The sequence below is a fragment of the Carassius auratus genome, chromosome 25 (genome assembly GCF_003368295.1).
Source record: "Carassius auratus strain Wakin chromosome 25, ASM336829v1, whole genome shotgun sequence".
NCBI lineage: Eukaryota > Metazoa > Chordata > Actinopteri > Cypriniformes > Cyprinidae > Carassius > Carassius auratus.
The window spans coordinates 12,162,607-12,177,753 of NC_039267.1; the positions used below are offsets into that span (position 1 = coordinate 12,162,607).

The window sequence follows — 15,147 nt, forward strand, 5'->3', positions numbered from 1 at the left end:
CAACGAAAAAGGGTCACGATCGTGTGTTGGAACCGCATGCGGTGAGTAAAACTGCTTAAAATATCTCTGCCTCCTTGTTAGTGCGTCCCCCTCCCCTCCCGGAGACCCGGGTTCGAGCCCCGCTCGGAGCGAGTCGTTGCTGCTGCTGCTCTCGTTCAGTTTCAGCCTTCACAGCTGTCACAGCTTCCACATGCTCTCAACACAAAAGCCTATTGGCGCTCGTGATTCTTTAGCTCCGCCCACACATCACGCCTCCAGCCTGTCGTGTTTTTCCGGGAAAAATCGGTACAGACTATCTTTCTCTTATGAATATAATAAAACTAAAGACTTTTTGAAGTTATGAAGGATGCAGTACTACTCTATAGGTACTCAAGATTAACAGGATATTGAGTGAAAACGAGCATTTCACCCCCCCTTTAAACTTAAAGGGATAGTTCACCCAAAAATGAAAATTCTGTTATTGATTACTCACCCTCATATGGTTCCAAACCCGTAAGACATTTGATTATCTTCTGAACACAAATTAAGATATTTTTGATGAAATACGAGAGCCTTCTGACCCTGCATATACAGCAATGCAACCAACATGTTCAAGACCTAGAAAGGTAGTAAAGACAACATTAAAATAGTCCATGTGACACCAGTGGTTCAACTGTAATTTTATGCAGCTATGAGACATTTTTTTTCTGCATAAAGAAAACAAAAATAATGACTTTATTAAACAATTTCCTCTCTTTCGTGTCAGTCTTTATTTATGTCCCTTCCATCTTTCTGGACATTTAATGTATCAGTTGCGTTGCTGTCATGCAGGGTCAGAAAGCTCTCGTATTTCATCAAAAATATCTTAATTCGTGTTCTGAAGATGAATTAAGTTAAGTTTTGGAACCACATGAGGGTGATGCCAGAATTTTCATTTTTAGATGAACTATATCCCTTTAAATACTTTCCGACCTCAAAGTTTGAACATTAGGCTACTACTGGCGGTGTATTGTCTACATTAATACATTTCAGTGTTTACTTTTGTGATGCTGAACCAATTAATGTTCAAAGTAAAATCTAAGTAAAAACCACATGAAACGCACTGATCCAATCGTCAGCATTTGAATATTCAAGTAACATATCTTTATCAGAGTTGTAGCCTAACGGGCAGAGCGCAGAAAACTACAAATAGAGATCAAGTTGACAGGCAAAGATAGAGAGAAAGTGGGAGTATGAAAATGCAGAGGGAAGAGAGAGATGGTAAAAAGCGAGCGATGTAATAGCCCCGTCCCCTTCCCAGTTTATGAGGGAGCCCTCACTTGACTGACAGGTCTGCTCGACCAATTAGCTTGCAGCAAACGACAGGCAGAATTCGCCTGTCCCTGGGGAGACTGTGGAGGGAGGGAGTATCACAGACAGCTGGATGGATACGCGCTTCTCCGGTCCTCAGTCCGCGGTGCGCTCAGCATCTTATCCAATACAACCTTATGGAGAGAGACTCCACATTTCTCACACGCTCAAATAAAGCTATAATTAATTTGGATCTAGATCTCTATAACAACCCCGCAAGTCTGGAGCTCGATCCCGCGGTTGAGAGGAAAGGAATATATTATGCGCTTCAAACAAGGAATCTCATTCTCTCTGGTAAGCGCGGCTCTCTCACGCTCTCATGACTCATGAGCATTCTGTGTGATGGGGGATTTTAATAGCGTGCCAGTGCAGGGGGACTTAAAGCCAAATGTAATGTATTCGCTCAATTAATTTTACAAACACTCCTAAATATGTATTTTTATCTTCAGTTTGAATAATTCCTATGTTTTTGATCAGAAAGCTCTGCGCATTTGCGTACAAAATGTCGTAATCTAACGCAGAGACTCTACAGGTATCATGGGGAGAAATAACTGTGAATCCAATAATGTGATAGATCAAGAGGAAATTATTGATTTATGGCTCCTTAAGTTACTGCAAGGGATTTTAGAGATTGTAGTGAGGGTAATACGTAAGGTATATGTTTATTTTGTCACCAGTTTGAGAGCATTATCATTCTTAAAAAAAAAAAAGAAGCTTAGTAAAAGTTATTAATGAACTTGCACAATGAATGTTGCATTATCAAAATTGAGAATTTAAACAGCTACTTCTGGCCCAACTGTAGGCTATTATTCTTGCACCTACTCATCTGGATGTTACCCTCACATTATCATAGCATTAAAACAAAGGTTTAGCATTATTTCTGGACAATTAGCTTTGTTCATGCACAATCAACCCTGATGGTCAAAAAATGGTCTTATAAATCTTGCTTTATCACTGCGTGTAAAATTAGACTGTGAAATATGACAAAATTATTTTACGCCACAGCTCATACAGCACCTCACTTTGACAGACGTCACTCGGCTGTGCTTTAAAGAAGACCTATATTATTCTTCAGCCTAAAATCCAAAAAACATGCTATCTGCGAACTAAATACAGGTTATGTTTGCTTCCAATGTCAGATGGTAAAAGAGGTTGTGATGCGGCAGTATAAAACAAACCGGCTTGAGTTTCCTCAGCATAGTTCATGTGCCTCTGGAATTGGACACTTAGGGATCGTATGGTAGCAAGTACAGTAGTATAATAAAATATTTGGCTTCTCTGTGGTTACAAAGTTTGTTTTTTTTGGTTTGGAATCAAAATGCAATAGGTTAATGGATTATAAAAAGGTAGGAACCAAAAAGGGACATGTATTTGGTCTAAGCACCACTGATTTATGGTATTTGCTCCTGCCTCATGTGTATGAACAAGGTGTAGATGGGAGCTGAGAGAGAGAAATCAATTGGGACAATAGAAGAAAAAAAAGCTAACATGTCTTGAGACAGGGCTGAAGAATATGCGACAGAAATAGCTGATATATCTATAGGGATTCTGTCAGCAGTGCTGAAGCGTAATTAATTGCTGTCGTGCGGTGTGTTCGCCAGCAGTGCGGAGCAGGTGAGAGCTGTAGGACTGTATAACACACACACACACACACACACACTCTGACGGTGCCCGTGTCAGCGTAATATCTTAGCTAATTATACTTCACAGCAGGCGTTTGAAGTGTCACCATGTAGTGTGATAGGAAACAATGCTGATATATTACAGCACACGGGGGAAAACACAACCAAGTTTACTTCATGAGCTTGACTACATGAGTACCTTGTACAGTTTGTGAACGGAAGAGAATCAAAGAATAGAACAGAACAGAACAGAATAGAATAAACAAAACAACACAATGGACTAAACAGAATGGAACAGAATAAAAAGCAGGAGAAAAAAAAACCTAGCAGAACTGAACACAATATAAACAGAGAGGAACAAACAGAAGATCAAATCTAACACACTAGGGAAAACTGAATAAAATTAAAAACAACAAAAGGGTAGAATAGAATTGTGATATTAAAGCAAAATGGAGTATAATAGGGTAAAACAGAACATAAATTAGAACTGAATAGAAGAGAATATAGTAAAATAGAATAGAAATACACATCCATAGTAGAAAACACAATAGAACTGAATTTTCAAAATAAAGTAAAATTAGACCGCAGAACAGAATAGACCAAATTAGAAAAGAGCAGAAAAGAGAAACGGAGCAGGATGGGAGAGAATAGAACAAAACAAAAGAACAATTCAATACTGCAGAACAGGAAAAAATTTAATAAATAAAAACAGAGGAGAAAATAAGAGACCACATTAGCAAATAAACAGAATAAAATAGAAAAAAACAAAACAAGAGTAGAATATATTAAAATAATAATGGAAAACTCAATTGAATTGAATAATACTTAAACAGAATTTGACAAGAAGAACAGAAAAAAATGGAATAAGAGAAGAACATAATAGGATTGAGTAAAACACAATGAAATAGAAAAACAGAACAGCATAAAATGGAGAAATGCAAAACAAAACAATTGAATAAAAGAACTGAGAAAAATTTTATACAACGGAAGAAATTAAAATAAAATACAGCAGAAAAGAACAAAATAGAATGCATAATGAAATGAAAAAAGTAGAATAGAGAAGAACTAAATATTTTGAACAGAACTGAATAGAATATAGTAGAAAATAAAGAAGAACAGAGTATAATTTAACACAGCAGAACAAAATAGATCAGAACAGAAAATAGAACAGTACAGATTATACCACAGAATAGAGTTGAATAGAATGGAATACATAGAACAGAACAGACTAGAAAAACTCTATTTTCCAAATAGAGGTACCAGGTACATCCACACCATGATAGTTTTACATGGTGGTGGTGTTAAAAGTCAACTTACAGGGATGATTAACTTCAATTCAAAAACATTTCAGCAACAGAATCTGTAAATGAATTAAAACCAAAGCAGAAGGCGAAATGAAAAACAGCTGAACGTTGCCGACAGCTATATATCTGCTATTGAAGCCAAACTAGAAGTGGACCTGAAACCACGTAGGTGGACCCACATGGTCAAGAGCTAAATGTTTAATCTATTAACTTCCCTGTCACAAGAGTCTGCTGCTGCTGGGTTGTAAGTATTCTGCCCGCCGCACATGTTTCTCACTCTTGCTCTCAGTCACTACACAGTATGAAACGAAACCTGAGCAGCCCCCTCAGATCCACTCCTTTCCCTAAACGCAAACCAGAGGGGAAGGCGTTTCACAGACAGTGTTACGCCATCATGTGACAAGGTGTCACCTCCAAACACACGCTGGCTTGCTGCCGAAGTACGGCGAGATTTCTACCTTGTGAATAAAACATAGTGCAGCAGGGCCACTTTATGTGGTGTCTGTAGCATTACACGGGTGGATGGAGAAGAGAGAGTGTGTGTTAGTTTCATGCGTACGTTCTCTAAAGGAGGCAAACCATAAATATTTCAGGTAAAGTGGTTGGACTCTTGTCTTGACTCTAGGAAAGGAACGGTTGTCAACAAAAAGTTGTGATTAATGCAAATAGACAGAGGACTGCTGTTGGTCCTGTTCAGACAAAACACACTACAAATTTCCACCGAAAACTTCCTTAGAAAAAGCATCTCAGTGCTAAACGCAAACAACATCTTCGACACATCCCTTAGCCAATCACCACATACTTCCTGTTTAAAAATGGAGGGTTTTTGGAGAGTTTACTGTGGGAATTCTAACATTACATCCAGCTCTGACTTCTTTTAGAACTGATTTTTTATTTATATATATATATATATATATATATATATATATATATATATATATATATATATATAATAATTATATCAATAAATAAAAAAAATATATATAAATCCAGTGTTGTTACTAATAAGAATTCATTAAAGTAAATTAATATATATATATATATATATATATATATATATATATATATATATATATATATATATATATATATATATATATATTATAATTTGGCTTTTGGCTTTCTAAAGACATCATTAGTTGAAATCAAAATCATTACTGAAAGCCACAATTTCAGGTTTCTTTCAAGATCATCTTTAAGTATCTTTCAGAATTCTAACTGTGGGTAGAAAAAGAAAACAAAAGAATACAAAGTAGGCTGTCAAACTAATACAATGTCAACATTCATAATACTTTTGATTAAGACATTCTGACTTTCAAAAACAAGTTTCAAAAATCAAGACTGCACATATCTGTGAAGGTCTGACAAAAACTGATCCTCTCACTGAAACATCCCAATGGAACACCACATGTCCAATCACATTAGACGAGCAGCGATAACTGTTGTATAAACCACAATTAATCACTGATCTCATAATAGTGTTTAAGTTACATTACACATCTGGACACATCTCTCCAGATACTGTGCATCTGTCTGCATGTGTCAACCCATGAACCAGTGAACTGAGCAGAAAGAGTCTTTCCAGCATTCAGCTATAGAAGCATTCTCTACTATTTCAAACCACTGTTACACATAATGAAGTGAGCACAACACTCACGAACCGCAGCTGAGGGCTCTCTTATTTAAGGACACATACATGAACAAATCAAATTAGTATGTGTGGGCATCTTTGGCGCAAAGCTCTTAACAGAAAATAGATTGAAATGGGAAAGCAAGCGAGATGTGTGTCCTTGTGTGTGTGTGTGTGTATCAATACTTGTTCACACTTACGTTCAGCGCAGTGCATCCATGTTGTGCTTGTCATAGCAACAAAGAGTATGTTCTCTGCAGAAAATGACAGTTTATTATCTGTTAAATAAATGAGAAAAACAGCCTTTGAAGCTGATTTAAATTATGGGACAAATCTGCAGTTAAAGTCAAAGTGAAGACAGTGGATGAAACTAATACAAGATATTTCAATTATTTATATATAATCATTTATAATAATTGTACACACACACACACACAAACACACACACACAGAAACTAATATATCAAAATTCCATCAATTCGAAATTAAGAAATATTTTGGATCATATTTATTTAAAATTTATATTTAGAAATATTTAATAAATGTAATTAAGAAATATATATTTTATTTTAAGAATATACATTTTAAGAATTTATTTAATAGACATATTTAATTTAATTTATTTTATAAATCTATTTATTTATTTTTGATTTTAGATATTGATATATAAACTTTGATATCTACAAAAAAAGTGACATCTATGCAGAATCAATTTGTCTTTTTTTATCAGTTATTTTATGAACTGATTCATTAAAACAAATCAGACTTTCTAACACTGTCTATATTGTATATAAATATAAGAGATGAATATAGGAGAGCAAATCTGGTTATCTTACTTGCCTGTAAAACTGTGCACATAATATATAACATAAAAACAGTGATGTTTTTGCTATTTTTCAACTAATTGCTTGTTGAAAAGCCACTGCTTTTAGTTAGTCTCTCCACAACATGGCAACACACCCCTTAATTCTCATACATCAGACAGTAAGCCGCTTCTGAAATAAGTTGACAACCTCATAATTTGTACGGTCGTTGGGATGAATAGTGATCTTTGCACAATCCTGGCAAAAAAGCAGACTACAGGACCGAACAGATGGCTATGCAAGGATAAAGGAGAAAAAAAAAATGCTCCCACCTGCTTGTGTTGACTCGCTGCCATAGTCGGACTAACATAAGCACACAGGAGTTCTTTTGCAAACCTGCTCCTGTAGTGATACTGACAGCTTCATCTAGCACAGGCAAGTGGCTTTGTGCTTTCTGTCCTCAAGGTTGCAAGCCAGTCATAATTTCAACATATGGAGTAAGATCTAGCAAAAACACTGAGATTTTCTGTGTAAGCACCCACATTTTATATTTATATAAGGACTGTCAATCAATATCATTGAACATAAACCTTATCACAAACCTCACAGTGCACAGCAATCCATTTAGCCATCGAATTAACAATCTGTCCAAGACAGAATTAGAGTAAAGACACCCTGTCAATTTGATTAAAAACTGATTTATATTAAATGCTGTGTTGAAAAACACAGACCACTATATAAAAGGTTAAAAAGGAACTTACTGGGTTGCTCACTGTGTAATGCATTCAAATATAGTTTTAGTCAACCATACAATAGGTACAAAGCACAGAGTCTGAGTTCACAGGCAAATTTTAAAACATCTTAATTAACTTACTCTGCCCAATGGCAGCTGCCACTGAAAGACAAAATGCAGTGGTTATCACTGAGCCCTTTGGGATAGCACTTCATTGCAAAATAATTGCTCCTCTGTGCATTCAGTTGGCTTTAATGTCTATTTATGAGACAATAAAAACCAAAGTTAGCAATGCCCTTGAATAACAAATTTGAAAGAAATGCAAACCACAAATTAAATGCGCTATGTATGACAGGAATCAGTTGTTAAATTGGCTTTCATATAAATGAGGTTAAAGTTAGTTATAATATTCACAGCACATCATAGCGTAGAAATGAAAGCATGTTACAACAGATTTAAGTGTCTGGCCAGTCAGTCGCCAAATAAAGCTCATTATCTAACATAATAGTAAGACGGCACTGCATACTAATGCTCTTTTTCTTACAAACCAGGCATACACTAAACAGAATGGTTGTGATGTGCGCAGAATTTCTTAACACCTGCCCTTCTGCTCATAAAACCTCCTTGACATCAGTGAGACAAGTCCCAGTGGTCACATGATAGATGTGGTAAGGGTAGACATATGAGGTCAAATCAGCAATAATGTATTATTTGATGGCACGAAAAAACTATACCTTCACTTGTATGGTCTAAATATATCATCATGCTCCTAAACCGCAGTATGGCTCTTTTTGAAGTTAATGTGTCACCGTATTAATTTCCTCTCTCTCCTGTCTCTTATTTTCTACAGATGGGAAGTGACGAGTGTGACTGATTGAACATAATAACGATGGCAGACAAGTGGTCCGTTCCCCACAGGAACCTGAGCTCACCCTGCAAATTTCCACTTTTCTTGCTTCCATTCCCCTGAGGATACGCTGACCTTCCCATATGCAGACTGCATGACAACCCAAAACAGGGTAAATTAAAAGGTTGCTACTCTCCGCCAAGGACATCAACAGACGAACTTGCTGCTTTGGGTGAATTGCCATCAGCAGAAATACACCCTGTTGTCATAACAAATGATTGTGTGTTTGTGAATTTAACGCCTCTAACGCCAGACCCCATAAGGACCAATTACAAGCTGAAGAGAGTAGGACCAAGATGAAAGATTTGCTGTTTGCAGTTTGTTTGCTGGCACTGACTAACTCAGTTCAGGCCTCCGAGTGGAGGGTTGTGTGCCTCAAGCTGTGCAAATGTGAAGTCCGACCCTGGTTCTCTCCCTCATCCATGTATAATGAGGCTCCAACTGTGGACTGTAATGATCTAGGACTTCTGTCTCTGCCGGAGAGTCTGCCCTTAGACACACAAGTACTTCTATCGCAGGCCAACAACATTGCAAAGATAGACAGTCCTTTGGACTATCTGGTAAACCTAACAGAGGTAGACCTATCCCGAAACAACATATCCTCACTGAGTGATGTCTATCTAGGTCACCTTCCACAACTTCTGTCTTTGCACCTAGAGGAGAACTGGCTAAGCAGCCTTCATGATGACTGCCTTGCACACTTCCCAAACTTACAGGAACTATATGTTAACCATAACCTTCTCTCCTCGATCAGTGCAGAGGCTTTCCAAGGGCTTAATAAGCTCTTGAGGCTCCATCTTAATTCAAACCAGCTGAGGGCCATAAGAACAGAGTGGTTCCGGGACCTTTTCCAGCTAGAAATCTTGATGATAGGAGAGAATCCAATTGCCAGAATACAGGACATGAATTTCAAGCCCCTTATCAATCTCCGCAGTCTTGTGCTAACCAGAATGAACCTAACTGAAATCCCTGACAGTGCCCTGGTTGGACTCGATAAGCTGGAAAGCGTGTCATTCTATGATAATATGTTCCCAGAAGTACCTCAAGCTGCTCTCAGACAAGTGCGGAACCTCAAGTTTCTGGACCTTAACAAGAATCCCATAGAGAGGATCCAAAGGGGTGACTTTGTGGACATGATCCATTTGAAAGAACTTGGCATTAACAGCATGCCAGAGTTAGTTTCCATCGACAGCTTTGCTGTGCACAACCTACCAGAGCTGACCAAAATCGAAGCGACGAACAACCCCCGACTTTCCTTCATCCACCCGAATGCATTCTCCAAACTCCCGAGGCTCGAGTCCTTGATGCTGAATAACAATGCGCTCCGGGCCCTTCATTATGTGACGGTGGAATCCTTGCCTAACATTCAGGAGGTGAGCATGCACTCCAACCCCATTTACTGTGACTGTGTCATCCGCTGGATCAATATGAACAAGACCAAGGTCCGCTTCATGGAACCGGATGCCCTCTTATGCGCAGGACCCTCAGAATTTGAAGGTCGACTTGTCAAGCATGTGCATTTCCGTGAAATGGCGGATATCTGCCTGCCACTAATATCTCCAGAGAGCCTTCCCGATCAGGTCAATGTGGGTGCTGGGGACTCTGTTTCTCTGCACTGCAGGGCGTTTGCTGATCCTGAACCTGAGATCCACTGGGTCACACCATCAGGAGAGAAGATTTTTCCTCAGATGGTTTCCAAGAAGTATCACCTGCATCCTGAAGGATCGTTTGATATTTATGGCATCACAGAGAATGAGGCTGGGCAGTACACCTGTGTGGCCAACAATCTCATAGGTGCGGACATGAGATCCGTCTCGATCGTAGTAAACGGGTACTACCCACTGCCGACAAATGAATCCCTGCACATCCAAGTCAAAGGGAATGAGCCACATTCAGTGAGGATTTCTTGGGTGCCACCCAAGGGGAGTCTTGTGTCGAATATTAAGTGGTCAACCACATCCCAGCAGCGCCCCTTGCAGTTCACCGCCCATGTGTTGTCCGATTTAAAAACGTTCAACCTCACACATTTGCAGCCAGAGACGCAGTACGAGGTGTGTGTGGAAATTACAGAACTGCATAGTAGACATTTGAAAAACTGTGTGAATGTCAGTACAGCTGAGGTTTCAATTGGAAAAACTGATGATGGTTTCGATGACGGATTGATAATCAGCATCACTGCGCTGCTTCTGATTGTGTCCGCGGTGGCCTGTTCATTCATCATTTATATGTTGCGGAGAAGGGATCACCTTTACAGGAAATTAAGGAATCAGCAGTCTGAGATATTGCCTTCACACATTAAACCAATCTGGGGGTCAAGGGCTAAAGACAATGATTCAGAAACAGACTCCAAAAACTTCATTTGAGATAGCAATGGTTTGAGATGCAGTGGACACAGGACTATGTCTCTTACATGTCTCTCAGTCTGATACCGACTCACACCACTGGATAATTATGAAATGGATTCTCGTGTGGTTTGTGGTCCAAGACATTTCTTGCTAAATCTGACATTGATTGCCAAAAACCCACTAATTGTTTAAATGTCACACTTCACTAGGGAGCATGAAGAGAATCGTTATTTCATGCAGGATCAAAGAACAGCACATGAAAGGTTGTGCTTGACTATTTACACAGAGCGCAAAGCCTCAGTGGCCGAGTCTTTTTATTGTGGGCTTGTAACACTACTTGTGCTGTGTCATTGGTAAAATAAACAATGTCAAGTTTATGATGGACTACGCTTTGTAGAATAGATCATAACAGGACACATGTATGACACTTTGTGATAAAATACATTTATAAAGAAAATGACAACTTGTTTTCATTGTAAGTGTTTTACAAATGATTAATTTAACTGTCAACTGAGAAGACATAAATGTAAAAGAAACCGAAGAGATGCTCGAGATGAAAACCCATGTGTATTTAAACCAGTCTAAATTTCAGATAAAAAATAACTTTTTGATATTTACAGAAACACAACAACATAGGCTGGCCCAATAATTGGATGTGCCTGGGAAGTTGAATTACGAGAAAATAGTGGAAAATGAGGAGGTGGAGTTTTTCAGTGTGAAGGTGGGGTTTGTGGGAGAGAAAAAAAATTCACAGAACTCATTGACTTTTGGTCACATTATCTTCTCTTTCATTAAAAATCCAATAGGAATTCCAACGCTAAACTCCCACAGGTGATGAATTACCGTCACAGAACGAATGATGTGGAGGATTTATCAGACTTGCATGCTCATATATCACTGGGGTTTTAGCACCCAACACAGGGACTTTTAGAGTTGGGCCATTTGTCACCTACACAGCAGCTAAATTATGCGCCATTATAGCAGTAGGTACCGAATAGGTTAGCAGGAATGAGCGGCATCTGGTCTTTCTACTTCACAGTGAGCCTGGTGAGACATGGAGGGCATTATGGACACAGCAACACCTGCGGTTCACATCGAGAGCCAAAAAAACTACAAAGGTTAAGGAGAAGACACCTTACCATATTCAATCCAGTTCAGTTGCTTTATTGTCTACCTAAACTACTAACCTCACGAGGCAGTTTTGACATGTCATAGTATTTTTCTATCATGTTGACACACAATTGTCAATGTCAGTGTTCTATTTAAGACTATTTAAGTCAAAGTCAAAGCTTATCATTAACTGTCTTCAAGTTTGATATTGCGATTTTCTGTGTTGAACTGAAAACAGCCTTAGCAAAAATGGATAAATGACCATTTGAAGTGATAGAGGATGGTAGAGGGTGCTTCCCGCAGGCTGAAATCACAAGAGGGCAACATGAGACTCATTCAATCAACTATAACTTTCATCAAAAACAAGGACACTATAGACTAGCATTTGCCCCATCAAGAAAATCAATTCACTCTACATTACTTTCCAACCACATAATGTCGCAATTAATATAAGGTATATGACACACTGTGTGTGAACAGGAAGACGAATTACCTTTTAATTAAGTGATGTGCTCAGCAACTGAGAAAATGAGCAAATGGGCAAGTTCTTCAGGAACATTAGTTCAATTAATCTTGATTATCTCACCTATCACAGTGTTTATGTCCTTCTTTCCATACGGTCACGCCATGATCACGTGACTGGAAATAACTTTATTAATTGGCTAATACGATGAACTTGGAACATCACTTTCAAGCTTCACCTGCTTTGATTACTAGGCTTTTGATATGGATTCGTGCCATAGCATCAAGTTAACGCTGACACCCAAAGACAATGAAAGTTAAAGTGATAGTTCACCTAAAAAATTAAAATTCCATCATTAATATTTCACCCGGATGTCATTTTCAAACCTTTATGAATTTCTTTTTCTGTGGAACACAAAATAAGATTATTTGAAGAGTGTTAGTAACTGAACCGTCCTTATGACCACTGACGTATGGAAATACAAAACAAAACACAAAGACATTTCTCAAAAACTATTATTTTATGTCCCACAGATGCGTTAGATTAGATTACATTTTTATTGTTTTATTGTCCTTTCAGCATTATTACAGGTTCTTAAAGATGAGTGTCATTAAAAACACTGAATTATTTTACTGTAACACTGAAACATCAGTACCAACAATTAAAAAACTATAAAAAATTGACCAATACTTAAAATAAATAAAAAATACATCCAACATCTAATTTAACAAGGCCAAATTCTGAAATGTACTGTAAAAATGTAATGTTTTGATATCCAATAAGCAAAATGTAGTATAATGTAGAAGTTAATAAATTAACTACAAAATAAAATATGCGTTTATTCATGCAGAATTTATATAGAAATGATATATCAAATCATGTATTTCAACACACACACATGCAACCCACAACAATAAATTTATGCACTTAATTCTTAAATCACACACAAAAACAAACCTAGGCATCTCAACATAGATATTACAACAAAAATCATTAGCAATTATTTGATTGCAATTTTGATATTTGATTATATTCTAGAATATATATATATATACTTAATTTATGAACTTAAATCTTAAATCACACACAGACAGACACACTCACAATTTGATGCATCTCAGTATCGATATTAGAACAAACAATACATTTAATTAATTAATCAGTTAAATTCCCATACATTTAAAAAAATAAATAAGTCTACACGACATCGACCATTGACTTGTACTGTAAAAGTCCGATTTAATTAGGTAAGAGATTAAGACACGACTGTGCCTCTTGGCAGAGCTGGAAACCCTGTGCTTAGCGCTCCACTTTGATGGCACATTTTCTAATGAATAATTGACCTGGTTCTAATGACCCTGTAAGCCGACCCGTTCAAGCAGCGCCATCGTTCTGAACGAGGTGATTACAGCAGTGAGCCAATGTGAGACGCCAAGATTAAAGAAAAAATTAGCACAATTCAGGAGGAGGTTAACGGAAGCCTAGCGGCAAACAGCCATTGTATTAGTATTCAACCAAGCTAACAAGTTTTCTTGGCATTGGCACTGAACAGGTGTTTCATCTTTGTTTAATGATGACTGAAACACCTTTTTATATCAAAACTGAATTAATCTACAAATGCCTATATATGGCATGGATGTGGTCGCAAGCCAGTTTGTCAATCTGTGCAAGGATGAAATGGAAAAGACGGGCATGTTTGGACACAAAAACTCTACAGTAACCCAATAAAAACAATCAATACACAGAGAAGTCATCTCTAGGAGCCACAAACATTTGCTTGGTTTTAATCAAGAACCAAATCAATCAAAAAACAAAACCCGACAGCCAGAACCCTTATCGTGGCAAAGATATGATTAGTGATTATCAATACCTTCCTTATTGCCTTGATTCGCTTGGTGAATCCTATTTACAGTTCATGTTACTGCACATAAACAGACACATTCCACGACAAGAAGTATTTGGACAATACGTGACCAAAACACTTCCACTGTCCTTTCACTCACTGGCTTCACAATCACTGACTGAATCATGAAGGGGAGCCTGACGGCTGCAGGCAAGAGCCCATGAGATAAATCTCTTACATTAAAATGTCAATTTATGTCAAGACTGATTAACAGTGATTAGCAATGACACAGGAGTTCCTTCCAAACAGATGGTAGTGTTTTTACTGTCTCCTAAAGCTGTATATGAAAATGTTGTAATAATTATAATGTATATGCCTCAGAGATGAACGAATGAAAAAGACTGATTATATTTACCTTTTCTACATAAAAAGGACAGCAAGATTTTCTAACTCTACTTTGTCTAAATGTGCATTTGGGATTAATGCTTCATTAAATTTATAAATGTACTTTAAAGTGAATCATATAGTTATATTTATATTTTAGTTAAATTTTTACATTTTGTTCTATATATATATATATATATATATATATATATAATTTTTCAGTTTTAGGTGCTATTTATTTCCAGTTATTCATTTTATTGCTTCAAATTAAACTTCTTTCAGTTAGTTAACGAGGCAACATTTCTAATTTCGTTTTTTAACCAATAATTTATTTCATCTTTATTTCAGTTTATAAAAATGTTTTAGTTGAAACCTGCAATACTATCGAATTTATCCATGCTATTTTTATAGTAAATGAATTGTAACTGAATTTACTGTAAATTGAGACAACGAATCATCTTGTAAATGTGAATGCACTCTTAGGGTCCTATCATACACCCAGTGCAATACGGCGCAAGTGTTTTTGCTAGTCTTAACCCGAAATAATGAAAATTTTCCATTTCTGTGCCACGTTGTTTAAATAGTAAATGCATTTGCATCCGTTTTTGTCCATGGGTGTGCTGGTCTAAAAAAGAGGTGTGTTCAGGCCGTTGTTGATGCGTTGTTACTTTGAG

The 15,147-nt window shown here is 37.3% G+C and overlaps 2 protein-coding genes across 2 annotated transcripts in view; one reads left to right on the forward strand and one right to left on the reverse strand.

Annotated features, from left to right (window-relative positions):
- Window positions 1–15,147, reverse strand: part of immp2l (inner mitochondrial membrane peptidase subunit 2) — an 85,544-nt gene that overhangs the window by 12,772 nt on the left and 57,625 nt on the right. The gene's annotated exons all lie outside the window — the stretch shown is intronic.
- On the forward strand, window positions 979–11,126 carry lrrn3a (leucine rich repeat neuronal 3a). The gene is made up of 2 exons (XM_026202658.1): window positions 979–1,623; window positions 8,272–11,126. Exon 2 carries the CDS (start codon window positions 8,625–8,627, stop codon window positions 10,689–10,691), a length of 2,067 nt encoding a protein of 688 aa, XP_026058443.1. The 5' UTR covers window positions 979–1,623; window positions 8,272–8,624; the 3' UTR covers window positions 10,692–11,126.

Coding starts and splice junctions, on each gene's coding strand:
- lrrn3a (XM_026202658.1), top strand. CDS start 8,625: ATGAAAGATTTGCTGTTTGCAGTTTGTTTGCTGGCACTGACTAACTCA.